The sequence below is a fragment of the Anguilla rostrata genome, chromosome 9 (genome assembly GCF_018555375.3).
Source record: "Anguilla rostrata isolate EN2019 chromosome 9, ASM1855537v3, whole genome shotgun sequence".
Lineage (NCBI taxonomy): Eukaryota > Metazoa > Chordata > Actinopteri > Anguilliformes > Anguillidae > Anguilla > Anguilla rostrata.
Genome location: NC_057941.1, coordinates 41,972,495 through 41,987,458, shown reverse-complemented (window position 1 = coordinate 41,987,458; position 14,964 = coordinate 41,972,495). Strand labels below are relative to the sequence as shown.

General features: G+C 43.6%; 1 protein-coding gene across 1 annotated transcript; it reads right to left on the bottom strand.

The window, feature by feature from the left end:
• Nucleotides 1-11,546: 11,546 nt before the first annotated feature.
• Nucleotides 11,547-14,745, bottom strand: hspb1 (heat shock protein, alpha-crystallin-related, 1). The gene is made up of 3 exons (XM_064352203.1): nucleotides 14,280-14,745; nucleotides 12,316-12,379; nucleotides 11,547-11,745 (listed from the first exon to the last, which is right to left on the bottom strand). Exons 1-3 carry the CDS (start codon nucleotides 14,662-14,664, stop codon nucleotides 11,595-11,597), a joined length of 600 nt encoding a protein of 199 aa, XP_064208273.1. The 5' UTR covers nucleotides 14,665-14,745; the 3' UTR covers nucleotides 11,547-11,594.
• Nucleotides 14,746-14,964: the final 219 nt, after the last annotated feature.

The following is a 14,964-nucleotide window of genomic DNA, read 5'->3' as shown; positions in this document are numbered from 1 at the left end:
CGGCGGCTGCATCGACGTTTCCCCTCCCACCGCTCCGTCGCCGTGCTCCGCTTCCCCCACAGCACGGCAGCAGCTGCCATTTTAGCTGCCGAGCTGCCGAGCTCTCCCCCTTTGTCTCTCGTTTCTCCGCTCGCGAGGCCCGTCCTTGCCATCCACGACCCGCCACGCTTTCCCCAGAGGGGCCCCGCTCTTTGGCGGCGGCTCACCTGCAGAGGGCGCGGTTGTCAGGGGAGGGGAAGGGAGGGGAGTGGGGGTACATTCAAATCGTCTCTGATCTCTGAGTCGGAGAGAGGAGGATTCAGTTTGGAATTCAACCATTGTGTCTGTGAATAGGTGGCAGCCTCATAGCTGGAGGCTAGGTGGCAGCAGAAGCCATACTGGTGAGAACACACACTAGACAGAGGTCAACCACCGCAGGATCTTCTTTCAAAAAGCAGCCATTGTGCTTCTACCATTCACAAAAGCTGAGAAACAAGGCTAAGCTACAAAATATGGCAGTTAGCTTACTTAGACCGACTTGCTAAATTTCCAGATATACACTACATTCACACTCTTGGTCCAACAAAAAATATTTTGCCAAACATGACTCTAATGCACAATGTTGTGTATGATACCCCCTCCTAGGAGGCTATGGCTGTTCTTGACCTGCTGTAAACTTTTCCGATTGGTTGGTATCAAGCATTTTCGTTTGAGCTTTTTACTCTCTTTGGGTTAAAACCTCTGAAATAACAAACAATAAATTAAAAGTAACTAGCTCTCTGATAGAACAATTTCTCTATTACAACCATCAATCAGATGATTATTTTTTGTTGAGACCTTTATCTTTTGTGTCATCATTGAATAAACAGTAAAATGCAAACCATATCACAAATTAAATCATACTGTATTTCTATCCACAAAAAGGATTGAATCATTAGATACACTGTAAATGCCCGTATAAAGACTTACAGACTGAACGTTTATGACTATTTGGGGACATGAATGTCATCACATAGCCTATACCAAGCATTCAAATTTTTATACAATCAGAATTCCAAGCAAATAAATGTACTTATTTATTTTAAATGTACTGCCCAATGTAAAGCAAATGCAAGCATTATTGCCGTGGCCTTCTATAAATGGTGGTTCATGTTTATTTTCAACAACTGAATACCAGTCAAAGGGAAGCCACTCCAGTGGGAGGACTGAATACTCATCCAAGTCCAGGTTGTATTTTATAATTATCGCTGATGCATAAATTGATTTTTTTTTTTTTTTTTTTTAAGATTCAGACTACTGATTTTGCAATCTTAGTAAGCTTCAGGGATTGGAGGTGCTTGGCGGCGGGTTTCTTCCCACCCAGCATAGTAAACTTCTCCAGATCGCATTAAGAGCGCCTTCAGAGAGCTGGCCTACTTAGTCATGACAGCTGAGGCAGGAGAAGCCATTGTGGGGGGGGAGTGAAGCAGCCAATCAGAGTGCGCGCTCATCATACTACTGCACGCAAGCTCGGGAGTCAGAGCAGTGCTGTGGCTTTGGGTTGGGGGGCTGGTGAAGTGATGGGGCTGAGATGAATAATTTAACGCGCATTAGATACAAGAAAAGGCAACGGTGAGACACACATTTACTCAGTCTGGAGACAGGGAGGGGTTAAAAACATCAAGGGTCACTCACACATTATCAGCCCAAATTTGAACCAGTTACCTCAATTTAAAAAGAATCAGACTGCATTCAACATGGCACCTTTTGAAATTATAGTAATCCGCTACTGACCCAGTAGCACCACACCACATATTGTAGACAAATGGTTGCATAACTATTTGAAAATAGGATTATACAAGCAAATGGGAAGTAACCATCACTGAATAAACAGGTGTAACAGCACTAATATAAAAGGGCAAACCAGAAATGAAAAGCAAAAAAACCCAAAAAACTTTTAAATAAGTTATATTATAGCTATAAATTGTGACATTCATGAAGTTTGATGTTTTTAATTCAGGGCGACTTTATACTTTGTTGAAATCCACTTAGTAGTCTCAGCCTTTGAAAACCTTGGCCGGGGTTGTCATGGAACATTCTAGGCAGTAAATTGTAGCGCTCTCAATATGAGCAGCCTCAGTGCACATTAACGGCTGAATTCTTGTGTTGGAAACATACTGTTGCTCCAGACTGAGTTCATTTCAACTTTAATTTCAATATCTGTTTGAGCCATTACATGTAGCCGCTTAAGTGCTTTGTCTAATTGACGTCAACTTTAAATGTATACAAAGAACGTTTGACATTTACCCTGTAATTATTAACCTATAAATAATAAATTTGTTTTAAAAATGTTGTAGTGATTAGTTCTTCAGGCAGTTCCCTTGTGCAAAGCATTCATGCATTCATTGTGTATGTAAACACCCGACACAAGCTATACATAACGTAACACAACGTAACATAATACAATGACGAGAACAGGCCATTCAGCCAACAACGCTCGCTTTCCAACCACAATAGGGTTACCTAGTGCTTACCATTTACCCAAACTAGATAGTACCTGTGTGTTGATTATATAGTCCTGTTACTTTCCAAGCACCTCCAATAAGAGACCACTCTATTGTGTTACTACTGTAAAAAGTGAAGGACAAAGAGAGTTGGGAAAAAATGGCCAGTTGTTCCTCTCAAGCTACTGCTGTTCCACCCACACCTTTTGCATAAGGAGCATTACAGCAGACAAACGTGCTCTCCTCTGGTGAATCTGCCCGTGCACCAGTGGCTATTTTCCACTCTACAGGTCACACAGTACTACAGGAAAGCAGGCGTGCAATGGAAGAGAGTCATCTCTCACTACTGATAACTGTTGGCCTGTCTGGTGTTAAATACTAATGCTGCAGTAACCAGAGGAATGCTTACCAACTTGGCCACACCCTACCCCTGCAGCCTAACCCTGAAGCCAACAGAAGCCAAGCCGACATGAGAAACAGCTTCTGATCTGTCCATACGCAGAGAAAAATAAGGATTTCAAATCGTTCAGTTGAACGCAAGAAATAAAGAAAATAGCATTTAAAGACTCTCATTCTGGCCGTGTTCTTTCTGCAGCGATCATACGTACAGTATGTTCACACGGTGCTATTGTTAGGGTCTTGACAGCAGCTGCCCATCTCACATGTATGTTCAGCCTGCAGCACATTGGACATGGTATGGGATGGTATGGGCCACGCCTGCTTTGTGGGGTGTGGTTATTCAGAGAGCAGGCGTGAAGTTCAGTTCCTCAGTGTCAGCACTGTGAACACCGATGCCACGTAATTGTTACACGGTGCAGTCTGGCCGGCAGCTGGTGCCGACCCTTGCGCTCCCTTCTTCGGATTAATAAAATTCCATGCATTCTAGCGTACCTCAGAGCAAGCACAGGCCCGGCCCTCCGAATCCCCCACATATCTTTCACCTTCTGCTAATCTCTCTCTCCTCGTCCCCATACTACTGCTCACATGATGCAAACTCCATTTGTATCAAAGCACCGGTGCTGTCATTTGAAGGGTCCCCAAACACACTGGTTCTGTGTGCGATTTACAAAGCCTCTCTCCACACCGCAGCCACTGACCACATGTCTGTCTGACGGTCTGTCTGTCCGTCTTCATCCTAGCCATTTGGCAAAGGCCTGACAATTGCTCTCACTGGCTACTCGGGTATGGAGTGAACCACTCCTCCATTGTCAGAACCGTAGATCCAACCACAGTGTACTGTTGACCTCTGAAGATGAGCCTGCTCAGCCACCTCTGTCCAGCAGCTGTGTGTGCCGCACACAACTTGAGAAAGCGTCGTGCCACTGTCCTAAGTTCTCCAGCGTTAGGCTGTTTTTACAGTCACTCTACACCTGCGTTACACAATATTCTGTCTGCATGGCCTCAATTTGCCTGTTCCTTTGATGTCTGCGCAGTAAGAATTTTGGCATCGACTACTGCAAAAGATCTGCACAGTGTCTGTGCAATGTGAACTTCACAAAGGTGCACTGAGCTGCCTCGCCACAAATGCAGGGGACCAGAGGAACAGAAGATGCGTAGGGATCACTGTCCTCTTCAACAAAAATAACAAAAATGGGGCTCATATTGAGAGGGCAGAAATTGACTGTGGGGAGTCTGAAATATCCAGTGGAGGGGGGAAGTGGCATTAAACTTAACATTTAGATGTCAAACTGAGAAGAAAGATTTACTGCTGCCAACTTCTCCTGGGTCTCACAGAATGCGAGTAATATGCATCAGCAATCAATAAAAACACAAAGCAAAGCATCTGTCAGAGTTGTGTGCAAAGGGTGTAAATGAGTGTAGCAGTCTCCCGCAGGTCCCACACTTCCGTAGTTTTCAAACTAGCTTCCACACAGACAAACTGTAAATAACAATCATTTGGGGGGAAAAAGATAAACTAAACAGATCTGTGAGCACTGCTGTGCTGCATTGACTGGTATGCATGAGGTAAAGTGCCAGCAAAGAGATTCAAATCTCTCTAATTCGTCTCTAATGACCCGGAAACAAAACCACACTGTACCTATGGATGTTCAACAGAAACATGGCTTTAATTATGGATCTTATATACTCATCGGTGCTTTTCTTCTCCTTGGCTTTCATTGTCGCAACAATAGTCCTCATATTAACAAATGCCAATAGGCCTACAAAGGCAATAGGAAAAGCCTAATCAAGACTAGATACTGAAAGCTCTCTTATACCTGCGCCAAGAGAGCAATTGAGCTCACCTGACTTATCAGAAACACCAGTGAAGCCATTTGCCCTAAACATTATGGTAGCCTGAAATGGGAGGGTTGTGTGTGAAAAGTACTAATTTCTTAAAGCTGAGAATCTGCACTTTAACCACGTGTGAATAGTTTTATTACAAATCTAAAATTGCGGAGAACAGAGCCAAATAAAGAAAAAAAGTCTTTCTTCCAAACATTATGGAGCTCACCGGCATCTTTAAATGAATTTAAATAAAAATATCAAGACCCAACCATTGAGTTAAAAGTACAGCAACTGTGACCTGGCTCTGAGCTAACTGCACGGTGGAGATACTGAACTCTGTCAAAAAGGTAATGCATTATAATCTACCCTTTACACCAAACAGAAAATATTCTTGCTGGAGTGAACATTTAAATCTGTATTTCTGTATGTTCTGTATTTCTGAAAATCTGTGGTGATGTGTGGATGGGATGTCTGCAAAGCTTTTTTGGTTGTAGATTAAATGGAATTTTCTAGACTTAAAGACTAATTTCAGGCTAGCTCTTGGTTAAAGTTTGAAAGTCCCCCAAGCCAAAAATATCACACTTTTTTTCGCCAAGTTATTTTCATTACAATGTGTCAAAACACAAATTGCAAAAAGTTAAATTCTGCATATTTGGATATGAACTGCTGTTTCTTAAACTTTTAACATCTTAAGCTGCCAAAATAAACAGCTCTGGAGATCAGTGAATTTCTGCACACTGAAACCAAAGAACATGCCAGAAGCACAGCAAACAGCAGACAGCTCCATAAATAGTTTCCTACTGAAGCCTGAGTATACAGATACAGTTGTGCTACATTAGTGCAGTTAGTACAACTAGAGTGACAGCAGGAAATGTCTTTACATAATGGATCCTACAAGCATTTTGTTCTCGCTTTCACTCTCTGATTGCCAGAGCTTTTCATTGCCCAGCTTAAGCTTTAAGACCATTGAACAAATTGCAGATGGCCACAGTTATTTGAACTAACTGGACACTGCAAGCATAAAAATATCACCCAAGGCTGTTCCTGAGGGGATCGATCATTTTAGGTGCTTGCCAGAAGCATAGGCTCAGCCCTTGTGACAAGGGCCACACTCTGCCACCAGCAAACTATGGCTGCTGTGAGGGAGGGGAAGTGTGAAGACCAGACGCGACCAAACAGGGGATCTACAAGTTACTGAAGGGCACTCCGGTAACCACTAAATCTTGTGAGAGACGAAATAGGAAGAGGGTGCTATACTCCTAAGGGACGTATCCCAAATAATGAAAAATAAACCCGTAAACGGGTAACTGAGGAGTATAAAAAATAAAGGAACAGGGAAACGAGAAATAAAGAACAATAACCGACTTCGAACCGAAGCTGAGAAAAAGAAAATATCTTTCACAACCGAACAGAAGACGTTCCGAGGCCACTGAAACCAGGGGAAAACTGGTTAGTAAGAGGCGGAAGGATAGTGCCCAGAAGGTGACACAATAACCCCTAAAAACCGCCAAACCCAGAATCTGGACAAATACCATCCTAATACTTTTCCCCCCAAAAAAACTAAAATCTGAATTATTTATAATTCGTTGGTTCCTAAAATACTTCCTATACCTTGCTCAGATAAGAGACAGCGAACTGGCTAGAGCGAAACACGTTACACTCAAGCACTGTTCCGCTGCCTACTGACGCTTTAAATACCCAGCCACAGGTGTGGCTGGTAATCAGCGGAAGACGTGAGCAACCAACACTGGCAACAGGTGAAACAGATCACCGTGGTAATCCTGCAGGAATGCAAGGAATGTTGGGGCGAGAATAATCGTCCGACATGAACCAAAAATAACGATTAGCCGAGTGGCTAATCTGCAGGCTAGAAACTAATCGTCCCCAAACACCGAAATAACGATTAGCCGAGTGGCTAATCTGAATGCTAACAACTAAGCCAGAGCAGGCACGGAAAAATGATCTACCCTGCACAGAAACCGTGACAACTACTGCAGGACACAATTAGCTTCATTCTGTCAGCATAGGGTAGACTTACAGTTAGTCAGCCAGGATTCCTATGGTTGCTTTTGCACACTGTAGCTACCTATAGGCTGCCAGTTGTCAATGAAAAATGCACATGCCCCAGCTGCACTGTTCCCTGTGGATGTGTGTGGGGGGCGTTGTGGTGATGTGACAGTATTGTACAAATGGCATTTCCTAAATTGAGGGGGAAAGGTGGGGAGGGGATGAAATGGTGACCAGATAGGGTTTGAATAATGTACGGTAACAGAATTCAGAATAGCTATTTCTCAGTCAAAACCTAAACCTCTCTGAATGCTCTGAGAGCGGGAGGCACGCGGATCAATCTACAACGGTAAAAGGCGACTTCCAGTAGACCTACCTGTAGCCATGGAAACGTTTCCATGGATCAAAAGCACTTTGCTGGCTGTGTGTCTGCGTGTGAGATTTATTTTGCATATTTGTACAAAGCAGAGATGTATTTTTTTTAGATATCACAAATAGTGATATAAAATGCCCTTAACCTCATTTACTACTCATTTATGAATGCCACTAATTATGCAGCTTCCAGGACACACTCGCTTAGACTCCAACTTACTAACCTATCCAACAATGGCTTTGTCGATTTTTAACTAGCTAGGTAACGCAGGATATTTATGTTATGGCTAGCTAAGGAAAGCCAAATGGGTCATAATTATGCCTTAAACTCGATGCGTTTTACTTCCAAAACGCACGTCTTGTGGAAAGATAATGTGTGTTTTTGCGTGTATTGTGCCATTAAACCACATGGTTTTTATGCATGTTTTGTTTCCACATGTGTGATGTGCATTTTGTTTCCACATGTGTGATGTGCAATCAGCACAGTACATTGTTTGTTTAGGTACCATGATGTTAATTCAGGTAATGTAAAAGATCTGTTTAAACAGGAGGTACCACAAATTCTGAGAAGGTAAACAAACATAAACACCATATATGTCACATTAACTTGCATATGGCATAAGGAAAAGTTTGGTAGAAATAAAGTCATAATTTATGCCTGATTTTCTAGACTTATCTGATGAGAAGGCACTCAATCACTTCACTGAGATACCAAACATTCAATCACATCTGTTGTAGATAGTGGGCTAGAAATGGATTGTGTGGCAGGGAGAGAGCACTCAGCAATCTTAATATCTGTAGCTTTTACATTGCTTAATCACATTACCTAAATAAATAACATGCAGTGGTGAATGCACATCACGCAGATGTTGGGATGGCAGGTATGCCATCCTGCCAAGTTGCGCCTTTCTGTAGGAAACCCTGAAAAGTGGCATCGAGAGTTTGGCACTTTTCAGGGTTTCCTACAGAAATGACCACAATTACCACAGACTCTCAGCCCTTAAAAACATTCATTTCTGTACCCTTTAACCCCATTTCAAGACAGAATTCACAAACAATTTCACACGTCCGCACAATAAAGGCCCACACTTAGGGGATTTTGTGTTTTCTCCTTCTTATTTTTCCTGCCTGATTACATCATCACAATGCTGCAAGCCCACAAACAATATGTCTCCCTATTGGACATTAACCTACACCTGTCAATCAATTACCTACACCAGCCAATCAAAATGTTACACACACGTAGAATGGACTTATATCTTTTTGTCCAAGAAAATTTCCAGTCAAGCCAGCAAGTAAGTTCATGGCTCCCTGGTAAGATGAAAAAACACAGGGCCAAGTTACTTGAAAGAATTTAGGAAGCATTGGGTAGCAGCATTGCTTTGGAATGCAGCATGTTTTATTTGTGTTAGCTAAGGTAGCCAATATTGTTTAGTGTAGTTTTGATATCAGTACTTTTAATGGCAGGCCTAGATTTTGTAAGTGTTATTGACTTACAGTGCTTTGTACATGTGAGTAACTTGGCATTTTTGTATGTAGAAAATGTGTTTTTTTTTCCAGATGTAATTTAATAGGTGCAATCATTTAGCAACAGATAAGATCTGTAATGAACACTGGTCTGATCTGACCTTGATCATCATTTTATTAGCTATGCAAATCACCAGGGGGAGCGTATTTGACTATTAGGAAAACATGTTTTAAGTGGCACAAGATGGCCTGTGAAAAAACGTGCGTCTTATGGAAAGAAAACACATTTTTATCCACCATTTTCTGGACTTAATATGTGCTGTGAAAAGAAAACGTGCAGAATTTGGCATTCCACAGCTCGCCATGTGCTAGATAACGCCAGCTAACTATCGTCAACCAATGAGCTCTGGGTTAATGTTACCCAATTTTAGCTTTACTGATGCAAGTAAACAAAAATGTTTCGTGCAAGTAACATGACTTAAGTTCTTGTGATTTGTTTTACTAAAGTTCACAATATTTTTAAAGTTGCCTTGCTCACTGGGCTGTAGAACCCCTAACATGTCAATACAGATGATCCTCTGTCCGTTCATCTGTAGCAGGTTTTTTGGTGGATTAAAAATGTGCTTAGATTACATTATTCCCACTTGCTGCTTTGTGGTGAGCGTAGCCATCCCTGTCAAAGCAATTAACTGCTTCGCTGACACAAAGTAAATATGTATTTAGTACACTTGCATCGTTGAAAGACATGAAATGTGTAAAATATAGATTGACAGCTACAATACATCATGTTATGTATAGTATAATACTAAAGTACAATGATTTACATTTTACTCTTGTAAATGATCTAAGATGTCCATTTACAATGTCTATTTAAGAATAACTCAATCCATCCATTTAGAGCAATCTATTCTGAATACTTTAAATAGAAAGGTAAAGTAACTGAATAGGCATGTTCAGTTAACCAGTTAGGCCTACTGGTAGGCGTAAAAGAGTGTGATGTCACAGGGTTCATTGTCGATGCAGTACATGACTATCGGAGACTATAGCAGGAGACTATTGGTGAACCTGTGACTGATGCTACTCATGTAAAGCTGATTAAAACGGACCTACCTGGTTTCTGATATTTGTTACAGGTGCAAAAATCAGCTAAATAAAATTGGCATTTTGAAAGACACCAAAACACTGGTCAGGTTCAGGGAAGTGAGGTCAATGGCAATACGATATTTAATTCTTGTATTAATTACATGCTGACGGTTTTTTTTTGAAATGTGATTGTTCATTCAAGTCAGTCAATCCAGTGTCCACAGGAATCAAATTCTTTATAAAAATCAGGCCATGGCATGCTTTTGGCATAAATATTCAAAAGTGTTTTTTATGTAGAGGACAATGCATTTCACTGTGGTAATTTAACAATTAGACAGATAATTTTGTTAGCAGGGGGCGACATAGCTCAGGAGGTTAGAGCGGTTGTCTGGCAGTTGGAGGGTTGCCAGTTCGATCCCCCACCCTGGGTGTGTCAAATTGTCCCTGAGCAGGACACCTAACCCCTAATTGCTCCCAACGAGCTAATTGGTACCTTGCATGGCAGCCTTTCACCGTTGGTGTGTGAGGCATATATGTGTGTGTGAATGGGTGAATGAGAGGCATCAATTGTAAAGCACTATATAAATGCAGTCCATTTACCATAATACTGTAGATTCTGAGAAGTGTTGTCTTGTGATGGCAGTTACTAGACATGAGAGGAAATGCACAGACAGGATTTTCATTATTCACTTCTCTGGTTTACCACAGGCCATAAAATATACAGCACATACAGGGAAAGGGGGGGACTTTTATGCATGACTGGATTCAAAATGTATAATTAATCTAAGCATGTATAGACATTGCAATGTCTATTATTTAAAAAGAGAGCTGTGTATTGTACCCTATCCCCTGTCTCTCTGTAGTCATGGTTTTTCTTCTGTTTCATAATCCAGTGCAACATTTCATTCAGTTTTCTTCATATGATTTAATTCAAGTTCCCGAGCAGGTCAATGTATCATCAAAATAAACACGTCCAAAAGTGTTTGTGAGCATGTTTGCAAGACAAAAATATCCAATTAAAACCTACTGAATATACCATATACTAAAAAAATAATGCAACAGAAATACATTTTTTAAGCCAAAAAGTTTATTCTCTGTATGCATGAATAGAACTTTTCAATTGAAAGGACAGATGAAATTGGCATTGGCTTGAGTCAAAGTGCAAATGTTAGTAGTTTAGAAATTTTGCAACTGCAATCCAAGGAACATGCTGTGTAAACTACAATTTGAGAAGCTAGTTGGATGTCCTTTGTTGCACAAATTCAGCAAGTTTAGACTTAGTATTAGCAGTCCAGAAACATAACACTGTTACCATTCTCAATGCAAATGCACTTGAGGTGCAGAACTAATTCAATGAACAGATAATGCAGGAATTCACCCAACATGCCAAATCTAGTGAAGTTGGAGCTTGTTTTTGGAGCACTGATGTAATAAAGGTTTCGGGGTATCAAGAGGCAGGCGGTTTAACTGACGTGCGCGCTGGTCTTGGGGGTTTCCACTGAAATCCGGCCGGTGGAGATGCTCGCTAAGCACTGAGTGACATTGGCTAACGACAACAACGCAAAAGAAAAACCGCTTGCGATGTACCACGCGTGTCTAATTACCTTCATTGCCTGGTAAGCAAATAACGTCGGGGACTGGGTGGGAGGAGGGGTTGCAGCGTGGGGCGGTGGATGTGTGGTAATTTGAGTTTTCTCAATTCAAATGAAGAATACAATTACCGCAACGGCAGCATATGGCGCTCGCGCAGATGAGTTTACACAGCGTGCGCAGCCGGAGCCGGCTCATTAGCTGGAAAGGAGACGGGATGAAAGGCGCGATATGTCTTCGCTCTTAACAATACGCTAATCGCTGCGGAAGCGAGGCACGTGGGCGTTTGATTATAAATGGTCGATCTGCACTCAAGGCTCAGCATTACTTCCTTTTCTCCCCCCTGATCGCAGCGACGCTGCGGGACCTCGGCAAAAGCCCCCTTTTTTATTTCTTGGCTTCGCTCACAGCCTTGGTCACGGGGATGGTGACCTCGGCTGACTGAATCGCTGGCTTGGGCAGAGGGACCTCCACGGTTAAGACGCCCTCTGGAGACAGGGAGGATGAGACCTTCTCAGCATCGGTGCCAGGGGGCAGTCTGCAGTCGAGAGAGACAGTAAAATGAGGGGTGCTGTAGGCTGCTCTCCTTAGAGTGGTTATGGATTTGGCTATAGACACTGCACATACAGTCCTCACACAGAAAGCTTTACCAGGGCACCGCAACATTCATGGACAGTTAGCATCTGCCAAAATTAAAAGCAATGTAATGGATGGCAATTGTAAGGTTGCCAAATTGGATATTTGCCCAGAGCTTGTCTGCACTGTCCTTTTAAAGCAAGTTCCTTCAGATCCAGCAGGGCCAGGCCGTAAAGTAGCAGCTGCAGATTGTTAGCGCATGACCACCGCCCAAAACTGGCCCTGCAGACTGTTCCAAAGGGGTGTGAAAGGGGCTAACAATTGACAAAATGTTTGAGTATAAAAAATTGATTTATGGATTTGTGTTGTTGTTTTTTTTGTTTTACATTTCTTATTTCTTGTAAACGATAAATGCATTGAAAGATGTTTACTGTGTTGGGTGCGATCCAGTCTTAACTACATAAAGGATCATCTGCTACTGCAGCGCAAATAATGTGACGCTTGCTTTTAAATTATTCAGATAGATACTCACGTGTACTTTCTGGTGAAACATCTGGACACAAAGCCATGCTCATCCTTCCTCTCCTCGTGTTTCCCTGTAGAGGCAGAATAAATCACAAGACATACGAGCTTCAGGGCGTGTCCCTGCGAGAACATCGTTTAAAAACGTAGGAGGGGCTAATGCATCGAAACGCGCGTGGGTTTACGACTCTCCCGTTCGGCCCTCCGCTGTTTTCCACCCACCATCCCCCCCCCACCCCCCCCTCCCCCGGGCCGGCGCGGCCTCAGACAGATGTCCCCTGACACCACCGTAATGGACGATGAGTCATCGCCATCCCGCCAGACACACGCGGGCGCATACTAGCGCTGAAACACAAGTCCGGTCCGGGCTCTGTTGTGTCTGTTTGTTGTGACAACTAAGGGACATGGAGGGCAAAGTGTACTCAGATAGGAGGTCATGGGGACCAATCGGAGGCCTGTATCACAAAGCAGGATTACTGAATTAACTGGCGAACTGCACTGAGTAAAATCCAGGACCCTCCCAAATATGGAAGAGGGACTGAAGTAAATAGAGCTGCACCGGGTTTTTACTCGGTGCAGTTATCCAGCTAACTGAGTAATCCGGCTTGGTGATACAGGCCCCAGATCTGTGTGGAGTATACACAGACCTGAGCCACCTGCCACATGCTAAAGACACAGACTAGCCTCAGATGCTTTGTCCAGCCAGCTGTCGTTTCTTAGCTGCGCAGCCAGGAGGACTGCACTATTTAAGCAGCTGGCACAGGCAGACCACTGACGGCCAATCAGATGCAGGAGTCTCTATTGCAAAAAAACTAAACACTAAAACCTTCCCTCCCTGGGTAATAAAATTATTAATAATATCAATTATAAATTTCCCTTCAGGACACAGTAGGAGCTGGAAAGGTCATGAATATATGATGGACTATTAGGCACAAAACAGAACTGAAATTAAAAACGGAAAAACATAAACTTTAAAACAAAGGGATAAGAACTAAAAACATACTAAATTATGACAGCTCTATGCACTCCATGAGTCCACACAGGACTCCTGATTCTAAACCTGAATTTGGGTGCAGTCAGAAAGTCAGAGGTGAAATTGCCTCAAATGCCATAAAGACGGAGATCCGGCTCTCAGCATATCCGTCTGTGATTAATGACATTAACAACGAGCAATGAGTATATATTAAAAGAACACGAGACAGCATCAAGCTGACTGTTTATGCGGGCAGTGCTGATCCAAGAGCCAGTGAGTAGTGATGACGTCCTTCCCTGCAATGCTGAGGATGTCATCCTCCTCTGGACATTTACCAGACGCCTTTTTATGAGCCTGAGTCACCGGCGACAGACGCAGACGCAGCCCGGTCTCCTTCGGTAGCCTGTTCGTTGGTGTGAATATCGACTGAGGGCGTAACAGGCAAAGCAGTGAAAGAATCTGGTGTTGAACTGGCAGTCCCCACAAGCAGGCAGATATCTGCTGTATAAACATACTTAACTCCACTACAGAACTCCACGCATCAAGCATTCAGGTTTCATGAGTTTGAACTTCAGTACAGAAACTTGGCACCTTCACTAGTATACAAGGTGCCGAAACTGTGGTTTGCTCATTGCTGGACCAGTAATCAATTTTATGCACAGCTAGCTCATCCTTTATTAAAGCAAAGCTCTGAGTTTGGTTTGTCTCGCTGTAAATCAACGGGGAGCAAGGTTTTGGCAGTGATAATGCTACAAGTGCACTGTTCAAGGACCTCAGCCAGCGTAGAACATTCCGGAAAAATTTCACAAAAGACTGAAGCAGAGATTCAGGCCCAGCTTCTGCTTCCTTAAAAAAATAAGTATGCTGCTCCAGTATGCGAGCACATGCTAAGTCAGGAATGTACAGAGGGAGGGACAGGTGAGGAGAGACTGTTCTTATGTTGCCAGTAGCTCTGGATAAGACGGTCTAATAAAGGGATGTAATGAAAGAGAGGGACTCACCTGTGATCTCCACCATCCCATCCTTGGTCTTCACCACCAGCTCCTCGGGTGAGAAGTGATTGACGTCCAGGCTGACCTTCCACTGCTCGGGGGTCTGCTTGATCTCGGACACGCCGCTGCTGAGCTGGCGGGACAGGGCGCGGGCGTAGGGGGACGGAGGAGGCCCCATCAGGGGTCCCGCCGTTGCTGCTGCCGCGGCCGCCTCTACCAGGGGGGCAGCCGGGCGCATGTACCCGGGCCACTGGGCGCCCGGCCAGTTGTACCACTCCTCCGGCACGGCGGGCATGCCGAAGGACTGGTCGAAGAGCCGGCTGCCCTGGAGCCAGTCCCGGAAGGGGTCCCAGCTGGGGGTGCGCAGGAAGGTGAAGGGAACACGTCGCTCCATTGCTTTCCAAAAGACGGAGTCCCTGACTCTCTCTCTCTCTCTCAGCCGTCTGCGAGTTATGGCCTCTCTCTCCCCTGCCTGCTGGCTTTATAAACCCCGCCAGCCCCCCTCCCAGATATTTATAGAAGGGCCTAGAATGTCTATTCATGGAAGACGTACCAGTAGAATGGAATTCAAGGCCAAGGCCCACCCTGACACGGCTCTCTTGACAAACTGCACTTCACCTCAGCCCCCTGCCAATTGTAATCTCCTGCGTTGCATTACACTCTTGAAGAGGAATCTGAGATCCCGTTGTAACAC